At 42.7% G+C, this 17,714-nt stretch overlaps 1 protein-coding gene across 1 annotated transcript in view; it reads right to left on the bottom strand.

Annotated features, from left to right (window-relative positions):
* RAPGEF5 (Rap guanine nucleotide exchange factor 5) overlaps positions 1-17,714 on the bottom strand; it is a 267,967-nt gene that overhangs the window by 108,649 nt on the left and 141,604 nt on the right. The window contains exons 10-11 of the mRNA XM_019508540.1: positions 14,052-14,170; positions 13,548-13,636 (exon numbers count right to left, since the gene is read on the bottom strand). Coding sequence (XP_019364085.1) covers positions 13,548-13,636; positions 14,052-14,170 — 208 coding nt within the window. The remainder of the gene's footprint in view (positions 1-13,547; positions 13,637-14,051; positions 14,171-17,714) is intronic.

Consider the following 17,714-nt stretch of genomic DNA (forward strand, 5'->3'; position numbering starts at 1 on the left):
CTTGTAGCAAGATCAAGCCATTTTTGTGTCTCGCTTGTGGCATGAAGAGCCGATTTCGTGGGTATCTCCCAGTGGCTCTGCCCCTTGCCGCTGATTGGCAGAGGGGCTCCACCATCACCACAGATTGGTGGAGAGCCCCATCATCGCAGACAATCAGTAATCTCAAGCATGCGACAGTGGCTGTAGGGATTGCCGGGTTGTCCAAGTATCATGTTGAGGATTAGGAGATCCTAAAAAATACACTGGGTTTTTTGGGGGAGTTGTTTTTTTGGGGGATATCATGACCAATTGAATATTTCCAAGTGATTGTGGATACTGCTGATTTTTATGGTTTCCACGAATTAAACCACAAATTAAATAGGTCTCAAATTATAATTTCTAAAGCTAAAAACAGATTCCTCCCAGGACAAACCAACAGTCCTATGTTAAGTACCTGTGAAGTATCCAAATTAACACTTTGCTCTGGGACAATAGCAATTAATTCAAGTTAATGGCCAGTCAAGCCATTTGTATGTAAATGACTGTCCCACATTTGTTTTGAAGCAAGTCATAGCTCAGGACAATTAGCTCAATGTCTCTTCTTAGCCTTAGAAATCATGGAGTCTTCCTTGGAAAGTGTACTATGTTAAAAAAGCATAAAGCAGAGAAGCACAAAGGATATATAACCTGCTAGAGAAGATACATGTATGTATGCATGCACGTATGGATTCCAAATTGTAGTCAAATTGTGGTCATCTCTTTACTGCATGTCATACTAATGTGGAATGGAAAGATGCATCCAAATTCTTCTACTGGCCTATTATACTGTCAGCTTCAAAGACAACAAAGTGTAGGTGCTGCAGTGTGATGAGAAAAAACAGTGATTATTTGACTATTCCCACTAGAAAGGGTTCCATGCTCCAGGGTATTTAAAAATGTGATAATCCTATTGTTATTTTGAGAATTTGAATGAAGTGCACAAATGTTGTTTGTTTTTTTTGTTCTTGTTGTTGGAGCTTTTTAACTGTTGGATTCTTTTGTTTTTTGCTTCCAGCTTAAGGCTGTGTATTCAGTATGGTGTACTGACACTCATAACAACAAATTCACATACACAGGGCTTTATATTGGCCAATCTAGTGGAGCTCCAGTTTCCAGGCACAAGGGTTTAATTATTGTGTTGGTAATGAAGAGCTAAAATCACATTGTGAAAAGAATAAAAACAGACATCATGATTTGTTTTTCTAGCTACTTAGCTCTGTATTAATTTATTATGGGTCCTTACCAGAGATTTCCAAGTGTAGATCAACAAGTGCCCATAAATACTAGATAACTTATTAAAAAACCCCAAAAGCTTTGGCTGGTGAATCAAAAATACCTTTGGTCCTTCCTCTGTTTTGTTTACACTCATTTGTGGGCTGTCTGCTTTTTCTCAAAATTCCGTGTGTTGTGCCCTCAAAACCCCAGCCCCCTAATAAAAACACATTAATGCTAAGTTCCTTGCTCAAACATCTTGTTTCTACAGATAAACCTGACAGTTTTTGAAACCTGAAGTTTCACTTCTCTGCCCTCTGTCTCCCTGATTGCCTATGATTCACTTCTTTTGACAGCCTCTTTCTTACCTTGTATTATTACCACTGTAATGTTTCCCTTTGCCCCGCCTTTTCTCCCCTGCCTTCTTCCCCCACCTGCTTTACCTTTTGTTTCTCCTTTTTACCTATTTATATGTTCACCACATCCTCTCACACTTGTAGCTTCTCTCATTCCTGTTTTCCTGATCTCCAACTATTTTCTTTTTCACTGACAGTCTCTTTTCTACCTTGTATTTTATCACTGTTATGTCTCCCTTAAGCCTTTTTCTCCCTGCTCTCTTCCCCTTCCCCCTCCCCCTCTCTGCTTTACCTTTGTCTTTCTAATTTCTGCCTATTTACATTCTCACTGGCATCCTGCTCCATTTTTAGCTTCTCTCATTTCTTGGACTCTCAGAACAGCAGAGACTCCGTATGCCTGAAGAAGGGTGACTATGCTTGAAAGCTTGCCAAGAACTTTTTTCCAGCTACTCAGTTGGTCTAATAAAAGATATCACATCTACTCAAAGAACTTTGCCTGCCACATTTCTTGAAAAGAACTCTCATTAAAACCATCCAAAATTAAATTCAGGGGCTGAATTCTCTGGGCTGCCTAACTTAAAATTGAAACAACCTGGAAATTCCCATAGGAGAATTTCCCCATGTAGGAGGAATCTCTTCCCCAGTTGCTGTATCATTCAGCTGTCTATACAGGAGCAGTGTATACACGAGCAGCTAGGCTGCTCCAAGGCAATGGAATTCCAGTGTCAGAGCAGACTCAGTCAATCGAATCTGCTGGAGCATGGCAATTGCTGTTCTTCAGCAGCCTCCTGTGTCTCATGTATCAGAGTACCCGCACTTAAAAGGGTGCTCAACCACCATTTTTAAGTGCAGGGACACTGATACCTGAGACGCTGCGCTACTGTAATTACAGCAGCTGTCAGAGCACATGTAAACATGCCCTGTGATGGTAGGTGGACTGTCAGCAGAGCTCCATTACACCAGGTACTCTGGAATTCATGCCAGGGGGAGTGGCAGTGAGGTTTCTGGGAGGACCAGGTGATGGAGGATTCAGGAGCTGTAACCCTCTCCCTGTGGCCACCACTCATCGCTACATTTGAGCTATGTTGTTTTTTGTGAAAGTCTATTTCTCTGGGATTCGTCTGCATGAGCTATAGAAGAACACTGTATATTTCCTCAGTTCTGCAGCAGAGGTGCTTGGTACTGAAGAACAATTCAAATTTTGCACTTACTTCAGGGGGATCCTAAAACAACTGTGATTTGAAAATTACTTACATAGAACTAATCAAAAAATTCATTTCAGTTAATTGTTCACTATATATAAACTTTCCTTTATGTGTAGTCTCAGCACAAGGATTTACTTTAAGAAAAGTGAAAGCTGGAAAAGAATGTGATAGCAAGTACACAGTTTTCACAAAAATATCACAGAGCAGTAGTAACAGATATTAAGGAAAAAAATCTAATTAAGAGTAACTGGGTGCATCTATATGAGATGTTTATTGTGGAGTTGCCTAATTGGCTCCACAGTAAATGTCTCAGCTTCTGTACACACGACCCTATTAGGACACAGTAAACGAATAAATGCATCCATAGGTTAGTACTTGTAAACACAAATACTACCCTGCGGTGGTGTTTAGTTTGCCATGATGCACATGTAGATGCTGACAGAGCTAGCTGGGGCATGCAGGTGCTTCAGTGCAGGGCCTGTCTACTGGCTAGCCCCGCACTGGAGCATCCCCATGCCCCAGCCAGCCCCTATGCAGCACACTAACCCAAGTCGGAGCAGCCCCAGGCTGACCCCTGGGGCTCCTTGCCAGCTGAAGCTGCTCCAACCTGGCTCAGCCTGCTGCAATCCTGTGGGCTCATGTAAACGTGGTGCTCAGGAGCAATACCATCATGAACTTTGGCAGAGTTTATTCACTCACATTCATAGTAGGTATAGATACACTCACTGTGAATTAGAGTGTAGCTGTAATAAAAAAGAAGTGAAAAAGCGTGGATTTCTGTTTGCAAAACTGTTTGGACTGTGATCACACAGTTGAGTGGCATGGGGGAATTAGCAGCAACAAAGTAAATTAGGTTGTTATCCCACCACCAGTTATGTAGAACAGCCTTGTTTCAGGTTTTTAATGCTCATACTACTTGTACTTGTACAGATCCTTCCTCTGTGAGGGAGTCCGTCCTTCACATGCTGTGGGTGGGTAATGAATGTGCTCTTTTACATTTCTCAGAAGATGTTAATCTCACAAGAAAATCATTGTATTAGAGCAACTTTGAACCCAGACTACACTGGAAACTGGCATTCAAACACCAAGTACAGTGTATGAGCTGTATTCTTGTACTCAAAAATGTAGTGAGTATTTCATGCTATATTTTTGTTTTCAGCATTCTTATATAACTCCAACTCTTTCCTCCAATGCACAAACTTATTTTCCAATTATCCTTTAAGAAATAAAGTTCTCATGTTTTATAACATTATAATAAAGCACTAGGAAGAAGTACTACATTCCCTTGAATGAACTGCCTTCTTACTAAACTGCTACGGCAATAGATGCTAATATCATGCCTGTCACAAGTCATTAATGTACAAGCACCCTCTTTTGTCTCAGTGGGAGTTCAACCTTTGTATCGAGGCTTGGTTGTTCAAAGTCATGCTGTTTTAGGTAGTAGCTTTGGATGGGTGTCTCTCAAGTAAAAAGCCCCTGGCATCCAGCAGGTTGTTTTAGCAGTTAGTGTTGAGTGAGAACTTGAGGTTTCTAAAATAAAGTACTGTAAATGTGCACTCTACAATCTCTTCTGTTCTAGGAAGAAAATTTATGACATAGTTGTGTGCGTTGTGTACATCAGAGTCACACAAAAAATGTCGACTCTGTTTTAGTCTTTTCTGCTCTGGGAGGAAACTAACTCACCAGGCAACAAAAATCTGCTGCCACTTGTCAAAGAGACAATATGTTTTCCTAGTAGGACTGATATCACTGAAGGCAGGGTAGTTTTGCACTTTGTAGACTAACTAAATCATAGGTGTATAAGTTTTCATAAGCAGTAGAATCTACTTTGCCTTCTGCCTGACTTCAGACTAACACAGATACCTACCTCTCTCAGATAGCACTGAACCGATTTATGTGTTTGGAAACCGTTGTTTATTTAGGATAGAGAGGGACTCAGAGCCATCTCACCCAGATTTTACATTGGTTACTCTAGTGGGTCAGTGAAAGGAGAATCACAGGGGCAGGAAGTAAAAGTTGCATCAAATTCAGATGCACCTCAGATTTTGCCTACATGTTTCTTTTTAGTCATCGCTGCTGTTTTTATACCTTGCATAAGACTTACTAGTCTTCCTCTTGCAGTGATCATTGGAGTTTGCTGGATGTTGAGAATTCCATTTCACAGAAACTTTCAAGCTTCTAAAATTTGTTTCTGTGCTGCACTGGAACGTATTATTCTGTATTGGAACAGCATATTTCACTGGAATTTTGTTTTGCTGAAAAGGTTTCAGCCAGTTCTGTGACAGGTCCTAAAATCCTGAGCTAAGGACTACTACTGACCTACCCTCTTTGAAACTCCTTAAGGGCACATCCCCATGAGCGGGAAAGTGCATTTCCCTGGGGACAAGTAGCAGCGACACACCTTGTGCAGTATGTTGCTCTGGGCGGGGGAGGGGAGGCTGGGGCCAGCAGTTGTGCCCATCACCTGGGGTCCTGGGGGCCTCCAGGAGCTGCAGCTGTGGCGATCCTGCAGGAGGGAGCCTGGCCAGTGGTTGGAGCTTGGCTCTGGCTGGCTAGGCTCTGGTTTTGGGTGGCGTGTGCTGCCACCATGTGCACCACCTTAGTTTTTTTTTAGGCATGGGTTTTTTTGACCCCAGGATCTCCCAGGGTCAACCCCCCTCCCCCACCCCCCACACTATAAAGCAGCGCCACAGGGAACGCTTGTATGTACAGTATGTGGTGCCACAGATGGATCTGCAGCACTGCATAGCACAAGTCTTGTACATGTCTAAACACATCCTAAGAGTATATTTTTTGTAACAAGGTATTTGGTATACTTATTTGACTTTAATAATTTATTCTCATTTGATCTTTATCATCTGTAAGTGATGTCTGTGAAGTTTTTTGACCCAACACAAGTTTATTGCAGCTAGTCACAAACAATATACAATTTAACAATGAGCAGTTTTAAAACTGGTGCATATGCAGGCTCCCAATCAATTTCCCACATGGGAAGAGGTGGCTATTAATTACAATGAGCAATGAAACAATGGAAAATAAATGGAAGAGTGCAAGCATAGGAATCAAATTCTAAATTTGGCTACTAACATACTGTAGGCTGTTTTTCCTTCTGAAAACTCAATTCTCAGAAGTTCCCGGTAAAGGGATCTACAACTTCCCACCTACGTTCGTCTCTCAGAGTAATCAAGAAACTCTCTTTCCATTCCACTTTTTCTTCAAGGGGGTTCCCTTTAAGTTCCCAACCAAGGGAATGCGGCACGGGGGTCACTCTTAATTCTTATCTTTTCCTTGGCAGCACAACTTACTCCCTCAGCAGTTGTTACTCCATCCTTGAGGGTCAACAATGCATTTGTCTCCCACCAAGGACCAGAGTTGTGCAGCTTTCCTATCAGCAGGGCTCCAGCAAGGCCATTAGAACAAGGAAATAATGCTTTAGCTGTGGCACATTCCTCCCTGTTCTTCCTCCTCATGCTTGCCCAGATCCATCAGAATGTCATCCCTTCTGGTCACAAAAACGAACAGGACAATAATTAATGCTGGTTGAAACAACATATAAGTGCTTTGACCCCTTACTGCAGGTCTCAACAGGTTCAGTAATTCTACTATATCACCATATTATATAATATTGAGACATTATCAGGTGAAATACACAACTAAGGTATATACAATGATAACATGGTAGCAGTAATGCATGGGAACATGGTCTTACCATGCATTTGCACTGTAACTCTGTCCCTGAGCAGTGAACTCCACCCCTGCTTCCCTGGGGCTACAGAGACAGAGAAGCAGGCTAGCCATTACACGCAGGGGTGGGCAAAATGCGGCCTGCTGGCTGCCATTCTATCCAGCCCACGGGGCCCCTAAAAAATGTAGAAAATTAATATTTATCTGCCCCTGGCTGCCTGTCATGCGACCCTCGATGGCTTGCCAAAACTCAGTAAGTGGCCCTCCAGCCAAAATAATTGCCTGCCCTGTATTACAGGCTTCCTCCATTCTGGTGCAGAAAATAAGTTTCCCCACTTAAGACACAAACCCCAATTTGGAAGGCTGATTTTTAGGAAAAAGGTGCATGTGTTATGCAAGAAAACAGAGTAGATCAGGCAGGAAGTAGGGCAGGGTGGCATGTTAAAAAGTGGCACCTAAAGAAGCAGGCCTACGAAAGGCTCGTGCCTCTCTGAACTAGTTAGCTCAGGGGTGGGCAATTATTTTTGGTGGAGGGCTGCATGGGTAGCCCTGCCTCTTAACAGGTGCCCCACCCCCTGGTCGCCATTTCAGGACCAAGGTCCCAATGTCTTGGGACCAATGTCCCAGGGCAAGCACCAGTGGGGCCCAGAGCGGGGCACAGGCTGGCAAGCATCTGTGGAGCCGGGCTGGGCTGCACCGGCTGGGAGTGGGGAACTGGCCCGGCTCCATAGAGTCCCTGCCAGCTGGGACCGCACACTCCTGCTACCCTGCTCTGGGCCCCGCCGGCACCAGCCCCGGGACACTGGTGCAGGCCCTGTGCTCCTGCTGGCTCCCCACCTGCTCACACCCGGTGCCCCACAGCCCCACAGTACAGGCAGGTGGGGCAGCTGAAAAGTATGTCTGTGTGATAAAAGTGCTTGCTGAAGGCTCTATGAAGATTAGATCCAGTGTTTTTCTGTATTTGTTTAGATATTAAGCTATAAGTTGTTGCTAAAAGCCTAATTATAATTTAGGATGTAGTGAGGCCTTGTATAAAGTAAGGCCTAGTAAATTTAGCAAAGCCTAGAAGTAGTAAGGCCCCATGGCACAGTTAAAATTACCTTATCAAACAAATGCAAGGCTTGTACTGCTATTGGTCAGTTTATGGACAGTTGAAGAAAAAGGAATCTAAGTGGTCGTACATTATCAGTGTCTTTCAGAAGCTATAAATTAGCTGAAATATTTGGAAACCATTCAGAAGGAAGATGCAGCTCTGTGAAAAGGATTAGTTAGCTGTTGCCTGGATCAGTGGGCCTGTGGACCTCGAGGAGCCCAAGAACTACATTCCAGGGTCCTTCCTGGCACCCCTCAGACAGCGTTGTCTGGGGACACCTGACCTCGCTGAACTTTGTGGAAAGAGAAGCTTGCTGTGTATCGGGCATCAGAGGGACTGCCAATAAGTTGCCGACGTGAATCGCTTTTGTCTGTCATCGTTTGTCTTGTTACTACGCGTAGTTGTGTTTTTCTTAAGTCAATAAATCTTTCTTACCTTTCTACCCCCGACCACACTCTCGATCTAAACCCTTCGCAGGTGGCTGGGACAGCAGGGGGCAGCGCTCAGCCCCGACCCTCTGCTTGCCAGCAGGGAAGAAGCTGGTGCTAAGCATGGGGAAAAGCGGCCCCTCGCCTGCCCCATGGCCAGTGCTCCCTGCTGCAGCCACTCGCAGCCCACGTAGGGCTGTCCAGAGCAGGCAGAGGCAGCCCCAGGCAGGCTGCGAGTGCCTGTAGTGTGGGGCACCGGCCATGGGGTGAGTGAGGGGCTGCTTTTCTCCATACAGGGAAGGAGCCCATGGAAAAGCTGAGCGTGGGGGGGGGGCAGTGGCCCCTCCCCCGCCCCACGCTACAGGTGCTCGCAGCCTGCATGGGGCTGTCGGGAGCGGGCACAGGCAGCCCGAGGCAGGCTGCGAGCAGCTGTAGCACAGGGCACTGGGCATGGGGTGGGGAAGAGCCGCTTCCCACCCCCCACCCCGCGCTCCTTCCCTGCCCAGGGTTCCCCCCCTGCCCCACTTACCTGAGCTTCCCGTGCTGGGGCAGCCACGTGCTCCCAGCCCACTAACCCTGGCTGGGGCTTCTGGCTGGGGGGTGGGGCCAGGCAAGCCCACTGTTGTTGGAGCTCGCCGGGCTTCCCCTGGGTTCCACTGCCCTTGGTTCCATCATTTTTGACAGGAACCAAGGGCAGATAGATATTAATTTTCTACATTTTTAGGGGCCCTGTGGGCTGGATAGAATGGCCTCATGGGCCGCATCTGGCTTGTGGGCCATATTTTGCCCACCCCTGAGTTAGCCACTTAGGTACCACCCTGCCCTGCTACCTGACCACAACTAACTTCCTCTCTGTAGCTATCAATATAGATATCAATATCAATATTGATTAGATCAGTATTTACTCCTCCATTAGACAAGCTTATCCTGATTTTGGGATATCTATACAAATTCTGTCACCTTTATTACTGATCTGGGCCACAGAATGAATCACAGTGAACAAGCAACCCTTATAATCTTTGCACGTTCAAGAAGTGAACAAAGAGACAAACTCTATTAGGCACATGACACAATGCCATATGCCTAGAAGAGACAGGAACTAACTCCTGTCTGGAAACAGTGCCTGTATACATCCAGTTGCTATCATATAAGGAAAGGCTGTATCATTGTACAAAAGACAATGGTTCAAATTCGTCAGAACATGCCATTATTCACCACTGTAACAATCTTGCTGCATGCATATAGGTGGAATGGCTACAAAAACATCCCTCAAAAGGAGCAGCAGCAGCTTCAAGGCAAACACACAAGGTACAGAGGCTAGTGCTATCGAAGTTTAACACTAAAAGTTTAAGACCTAAGGAACCAAAATATTATTCTTAGACCTCAATCATATAACCAGAATAACAAAAAACAATACTCCTCTCACATGACAAGGAATAGCATCTGCTGACTCCAGAACTATTACCAAATTACCAGAGTCCATTTACCTTTTGGAAGCCCTGTGCTAAGGTTCAGTTTTGGGACCCTGTTCTTTACTAGAAGATGTATGCATTATATAACCATAATGCAACAGAGGCTCCTGACCCCTTTGGGGCACTATAAAGATGAACAGTTTGCACTGCCCAAATGCCACCGCTAGGCTAGACACAAAGGCAGGTTAGTAGGCAAAGGAAAACCTTTAACCTTTAGGTCAGGAGTGGGAACCTGCAGGGAAGAAAGGGTTCTGAGGAAAGAACCACAAATGTCAAAAGAAGTATAGTGGTTAGGGAGGAAGATCCTCAGCTCTAGATCAGTCAGAGATCATCTGAAACATTGGTGAGGATTAACCCAGGTGGAATACCAAACACTATCAATGCAGATTATGGATACCAGCATGTGACATACCTTACTTGGTTGCTACGAGAGACCCCCTTTCCTGGATGCACTAGGAATATATTCCTATGGGATTTCAGCAACCTCAGAGAGAATACGAAAGAATTGTCGTCTCCAGAGTTAAGTGGAGTAGAGCAATCTGTACACTTGCCTCTGGAGTAGCAGATCATAAGTTGATTAAACCAAATATTCACAGTGAGATAAGCATTTCCTCTCTCTCACTGGGGAGACACTAGTTGGTTTATTCAGCTCCACAAAATTTGAGATCTCAAAAACAGATATTCCAGGTAAAAATTGAAGCTTCTCTTCCCCCTGAAGACTATATTTACTTGCCATTTGGCAATATCACTTTCAGAGGATGCTACAAGGATTAACAAATGCCCTTCTGTTCTCAGCAAACACAAAAACAGCAGTTAATAAATGTCAAAGCCTATAGTCCCCTAGAAACAGAGTCAACCAGAGGAGACATGGAGTCCAGTGGGTCTTAGATCTAGGGTGCTTAGGAAGCCCGCTAACATGTGGCATTTCCAGTACACTAGTGAAGTAGATACAACCCTGTCTCTCTATAGGCCAGGTACAGACATTACACTTTTACTGGTATGAGTGATCAGAAATCAGTCTTTGCCCATTATAGAACAGAAGTTTGGCACACAGAGTGGTTTAAAAGTGGCAGAACCCAGTCTAAAATTTGCCCCTTCCCCCCCAACACCACCACCAAAGGGCAAATGTGTGTTCTGTTCACTACTGATCTATACTACAGCACTTACAGAAAACTGCGTAACTTAGATCAATTCCACCTCAGGCTTTTTAATGTCTATACCTAGCCCTAGTGTCCTGGCCTAGCTGCTATAACATTATTACTACCTCACAAATAAAGTTCTATTTTGGGTAACAGAAGCCTGGTTTTTGTACTGAAGGTTGTGGGTTTAATACCTGCCAATAACCATACTACAATGCAGCCATGGTTTATTACACACAGAGTGGGAAGGAAGAACATAGGGAACTTTTCTTCTTGTGATTCAATGCAAGGGCCAAATACACAAACAACTACCTCTGTGCTCTGGAGACTGTAAGCACTACTGTATTCTAGATTTCTCAGAGGCACAAATAAACCAAATGGATTGGGAAGAGGCAGAGAGAAGAGAGGGCAGGGCATTAAGAACCAGTCAACTACCCAGCAGGATGCTGCAGCTGTATACTGTAGGATGACATTGTCTTTATGTTCAAAGTAGTTATGCCTGCTGAGACAATTCCTCCTGGAGCTCCTGCTGGGGTAGTACAACTGCACAGTCCCCCCAGTGAGCCAGACTGTAAATTACAAAATTGATTTAAAATGAATATAGAACGACAATGCTGTAGCGAGGAACATAATACATCATCAGTTCCTTGAATCCAGCCAAAGCATTGACAACTACCCATTCAAAACACAGGGTCCATGGATACACTCACAGATATCTATGCACCTTTTGTGTAGCCAACACCCTACATTTTCACACACAAAAATTCTGGCAATGAGGCAACTGGTCAAACAGACCACTTGCCTGAATTGTTGAGATGAATCCACTCTTCCTACAGTAAAAATTTACCAGTTCAGCCCATTTTTTAAAGTTAAGCTGTCATCTACCTTAAAAGGAAAACAAATAGAGCGTATAAATATATATGAATTGTCATGGACTGCAGATCCAGCAGGCATGGCTTTCACTGTGATCATGGAAATCTGAAATCATAGTCACAACTCCTAATTCTTGATTCCTCTACAAATAACCAGTTTACAATGACCACACTGCACAGGCAAAACATTCACTCCCTATAAGGAAGCAGATGAGCCAGAGAGGTAGAGGGGAGTTAGCCAACCACTAAATGTATTATCATCTCCTAATAGCCAGTCAAGCAGTGGCAATAGTAACTGCTTTGATGGCGATTTTTCACCCACACTCTGGAACAATAAAAAGATGCTAATGAGCAGCCAATCTAAGACTCATTGGTAAGGCGGAGGAAGAACAGCAAGGAGAATAAAAGCACAGAGGCAACAAAAAGTCAAAATAAAACTGCTCTCTGATTTAGCCATACTGGCAGTTTTCTATACTTAAAAGCATTTAGAAACATTAATGAGGAGTGCAACATATTCCAGTTAAATTAGGAGGGTGTGAACAAAGCTGACAGCAGTCTACAAGAGGCATCAGCTAATCTCCCCCAAATCTGCATTCACTAATATTCAGAGATGAACTTTCCATGGGTCTAAAACCCTTTATCAGAGTATATTTTTATGAACTACTTCTGTGATATATGCAGGGAATTACCACAACAAAAATTATACATGAAACTTTTATAATTATACTGGGGGAAGCAGAAACATTTGGCAGTGGTGCTTTCTCTGCACAAACTATTATTTTCTAGGCGGAAGTATCAGCACAACATATATCACAATAATGAGACACCTTGAATTTCTCTTGCTCATTCTCTGGGTAAATTATGCATCAATGCTAGGGAAATACCTTCTGTCCAATAATTAATAAAGTAGTAACTTGTTCTGAGACCTTGACACTAAGATTCCTATGAGAATCACAGATGTTATTTATATTTTTAGTCACTTTAATCCTTTTAAATATGTTTATTCTTAGTAAACTCATTTGCAGTGCTGTGCATATAAAAGCATAAAGAACGTGCATTTTAACAGCACTAGGAGCAATAAAATATACCAACTCCATTTTCAACCAGCAACATTTCACAGGTCTTCAGCATTCTGAAATTCTAAACTAAAGGGCTGGTTTGTGCTGATATTTCTCCAGTGTAGCTACTTTTATTAACACTGTAAATAAATTGTAGGCTGCAGACACTCCTGATAAACTACCAAAGGAGTACTGGTGACAGCAAACTGCATTTAGCCAGGAGATCAAGCTGAAAAATAAACTGCATGTCAAGTAGCTGGATCAATATAATAATTGCTCCAGGCTGGAAAAATTACAATCCATGGCTGAAGATGCACAACTACTTTCCTAGGTTACATACTATATCTTGTGCTACAAAAAAAGTTTATAACCCATTTTTATGAAGCAGATGATGTACCAAAAGTGCTTTCATGATGGCAACATCTGTATTTAGGGAGAAGAATGAGCTGCAATATAAACTGCACATCAAGTACTCTGATCAATATAATAATAGCTGCAGGCTACAAGAAATTACAATCTCTGCTTGAAGAGACATGAGTACTGTATTATATATGTCACAACTTCTGCTATGTAGGCAACAGTGTAAGCTATTTATATAATGGCAGAAGTTGTTGTTAAGCATGTAGTTTCATTAATTGTTGACATTTATGCCAAGAGGCTCTGTACCCCAGTTTACCACCTTCCACTGCTGAGTTACCACATTTCCTCTCTATATTTCTTCCTCAGGTTCCAAAGCTGTGACAGTTAGCTGGCATTCAGCAGGAGTGAGGATTTCAGAGGAAACAAAATGAAAACAAGACCCCAGGATTTGATTTCCTTTTGATAAACATGCCCAAGATGTCACCTTGAAATCCAGCATGTGATAGTTTAAATGAAGCTCTTAGAACACTTAACAATAGAGCTCCTTCAATACAGTGTTACCTGCTGGTTCATCAGACAATCATACAGATACACCCTCCAACACTGCCAAAGCACTACTGTTTTAGAAACAGCCTAAATTTGTCCCTTACCTGTCTCTTTGTCCTGGACTGCTTCCAGGTGTAAGTCATTCAGGAGATGCTCCAAAATCTTCTCTGGTGTTCCCGATACCACCACATATCTGTCAGAAAGCAGACAGTCCACAGAATCATCCTCTGTTGAAGACTGTGAACGGCTGCTCCATTCATCCTCCTCATCCTCCTCATCAATATATTTAAAATAAGGCACATCAAATGTAGGCAGGGGCAGCTCCCTGCCTAGAAAGGCTGCAGAATCTTTCTTCTCTAAATCAGGGTCAAAGATCCTCAACCTGGAACTTCCCATAATGTACGATTAATAACAAAGACATTCCCTAAATGCTACTGTGTCTTGCCATCTTAGTTCTCTTGCTGGTATCTGAGTCCATCTGGCTGCTGAGAGCTCTGCAGTCAGCGTGCGTGCGCGCGTGTGTGTGCGTGTGTGTGTGAGAGAGGGAGAGAGAGAGAGAGAGAGAGAGAGAGAATGTTTCTCTGAGCACCCAAGGAAAAAACTCTTACCTCCAGTCATTCTCGGCACTCCCTGATGTGGGGGCTGAGCTGTGTGACGACACTTTCCTAAGCACCAGAACATCTTGGTCTTGCTCCTTCTCTTGAACAGTAGTCACTTCATCATCCGGCTTTAATTCAGAGGGGGGGAAATAACAGAAAGAGAAACTGGTAAATTCTCATGGGACTCCAGGGGAAAAATGAAAGAGCTGATTAGGGCTACATTTTCTTCCTCTTGAAGCTGTTACATACTGCAGTTTCTGCTCATGATTTACAATCGAAAGATACACAATGCACCAGGCATCTGGGCAGATCTCTGAAACCTTTAATATGTATTGACAGAGCTGGAACCTAGAGAAATCAGTTTCCTTTGCTAAGTATTTAATTTTTTTTTCCTTAGTTGGAAAACAGGACAGAAGAAATGTTCCCCTTTGCTACTCTTTGTCACCAGTTTTTAGCACAGTGTATTGGATTGTTATTTGCACTAACAGTGGTGTATTCATTTTCCATTTGGTGCATGCATGTTTTATTGTTTCTGAATTGCTGGTCTGTTTAATGTCTAACAGATCAAATAAATTAGAGGATGACATACAATAGTTAGAGAACTGCAAACATTTCATGCCATTCATAATAGGCTTACTTACTATGCAAACAAAATATACGAGCTGTAGAACTACTTATGTGGGTTTAAAAAGAGTGGCAGTAAATGCACAGCAACGTACAGCCTTTATTTATATTTTTCATTCAAACCTTTTTTCTGCCACCTTTTAACTTTCAAAACAAAATGACAAACATAGGAAGCTATGTTTAGTGAACATCCATGGTCTGACTCTCAACAAAGTGGAGAACTGGATGATATGGGTCAATGCGCTGACTTTCTTCATCTCAGTTCCCTTAAAACAGGAGCAAGCCGGACAATCAAATCATCAATTTCTGCACAGGCAGCCTATATCCACTGCCACAGAGCAACTAAAGCCAGCTGACTATGCAATGTAGAAGATGAGGGTTGCTGCTGACTGAGCAGTGTACATTGACACATACCAACTGCTAGTCCTCCTAGTGGATCCTGCCCTAGAAGCATGAAGCAGCATAAGGAAAGCACAAAATGTAAATGCAGTTACATATTTCAGTTCTTGTTGATGTATCACTGATGACTTGTGGGGAAAAATATTCAAATGCTTAATGGTAATTGGATTTAGAATTATGCTATTCACTAAGTCAAATATATGTTTTAGATTATTATTTGAGCAATAAAACTAGCACTTACATGGCAACTGTACTATATTCAGCAGCTGAGAGAAAATTCAGCCAGGCCCAAGATTTATTTAAAAATGTATGGTTAGTGTCCCCCTTCCTCTCATTTATTTAAATGGCCTCTTGTGGGCTAAGATCAAGTTTTATTCACAATAGCACCCCACCGTTTGTCAGGATCACGAGTCCTTGCTCTAAAGATCCAACAGTTAAAAGAGAGTTTTATCCATAAACACCTTATAGAATTGATCTATTTAATTTCAGCAAGGTTGGATACACCTTGGTATCAAGCCAATTAATGTCAGATATTCATTGCAAAATTTCCAGGGGACATTAGTGAGAAGCCACATAACAGAAACACTGATGCATATTCGTAACCTTCCATTTCACGGGATGTATTTTTGTTGCCTGTGTATTTGCAGAGCTGCAATAAAAGCAGCAAAAAATAAAAAGAGAACAAAACACATGTAACATTATAAGAATTATACAATATAGGTTTATACAAATAAGCCTCTCTCTCTCTCTCTCTCTCTCAAACATCCTCTTAGAACACCCTGAAACTATTATCCCTGAACTAACTGACATTTTGAAATGCACCATATATTGGATATGTACACGATGTATAGCTTGCCAATTAACCATCTACGTAAATATATGTGAAGATGGGTATATAGTATATATGTGTACATATGCAGGTTGCTGCAGCTCAACAGTGGGAAGGATGGAGGTGGAAGCTGTGACATACTGATATGGGCATGAACAATACCTTATGCTAGGAAGATAGAGTTTTTACTCTGAAATCCTGCTAAATAGGGAAGATTTCCAATAAAGATGATAAAACCCAATTAACTATTTGAAAAAAACTATTCAAATCTACTATGTATATAATACCCAGACGGTGAAGTTTTCACAAGATTCTTCTTTCCTGTCGTCTTTATTTTAATTTGAAGAAGAGGAGCAAGAAATCAAATGTCAGTACCCAGTTTTGTAAAAAAAACAAGGGTGTGAGGGTTGTATCCAAATTCGCTTTTTTTCTAAAAGAGAAGATCTCAATCAATGGTGAGGTATTGTGGGTAAGGTTCCAGGTTTGGCCCACTTAAAAAAGAAAATACTTTCCTTCACTAAGGGATTTAGATGAAATTCTGGTTATTCATTAAAAAAAATTCTGGCTTCAGACTGACCTAGTAATTGTTCTGCAATCAAACTTTAATTTTAAATATAAACAAATGAACAAACAAACATGAAGAAATTGCCCATTCATTTCACTGGTTTTGGTAAGCTTTGTTTTCAAGGCTGAAAAGTAATAATCTGCTATTATGTAAATATGAAGACAAGTTTCTCTTACTAGCATCCTGTATGGACCATGAAATAGGGAATCCCTATTGGAAGACAACTGTGAACCTGGGTTGCTCTCCTACAGCCACGGGTAGAAAAGAGTGAGGAGGGGTGGAGGCCACTAGGGATGCCTTCCTGTTAAATACCATAAAATATTCAAGACCAAGGACAGTCACAGACATCATGTCCCTTGAAATAGAAATAAAATAACAATATAATTAAAATGTAAGTTTTCACATTCAAGTTACTTAACAAGAAAAATATTTAAGGTCTTTGTTTTTCAAAGCTATCTGCATGCATTGTCCAATTAACCTGGGGAGGTAAGCAGATCGGTATAATAATTGCCGGTTATCACTATTTTCATTGTACAGATATGTAAATAAAACCAAAGCAGAGAAGTTACCCAAAGTCATCAACAGAATCACAACTGAAACTCAGGTGATCCTGGGATCCCAGTTTCAATTTCTTTTTGCAAAATTTCATCTCTCTTCTGATTTTGCTCCTTTACCATCTCCTCCATCCTAGAATAGGGAAGAAATAACACTACCTGGTTGCTAGGTTCAGGATTTGCTTGGATTTATGCTTTTCTGGAGGAATCATGGCCTAGGGCAGGGGATGCCAACCTGCAGCATGCATGCCACAAGTGGAATGGGGAGCTTGTGTTTGTGGCACATGGCAGATGGGGGAAGGGACACACAGTACAGTGGCAGATAAGCCAGGAAGTAGAAAGCAGAGCAGCAGATAAGACATGGAGCCCAGGGTAGGGAACAGAAAGCAGAGCAACAGATTTGACACGGAACAAAAATCAGAGCAGGATATAGGGCTGGGGAAGGGGATTGGAGTGGCACGTAGGGAGGCTGCAGGGCTTATTTGTGGCACACCTGCCCTAGAGCAGGGGTTGGCAACCCCTGGCGCACGTGCCGAGCATGACACATGAGGCCATTTTCCTTGGCATGCACTGGGGCCAGGGAGGCAGCAGCTGTTTGTAGCCTCCTGGCTGCAGCCGGCCCCAGCTCTGGGTAGCTGCTGCCAGCCAGGAGCCCAGGCTGCTCCCAGCAGGCAGCTGGGATGTTGCAAGCCCTGCTGGGA

Source organism: Gavialis gangeticus, unplaced genomic scaffold, assembly GCF_001723915.1.
Source record: "Gavialis gangeticus isolate Ggan-Ray unplaced genomic scaffold, GavGan_comp1, whole genome shotgun sequence".
NCBI lineage: Eukaryota > Metazoa > Chordata > Crocodylia > Gavialidae > Gavialis > Gavialis gangeticus.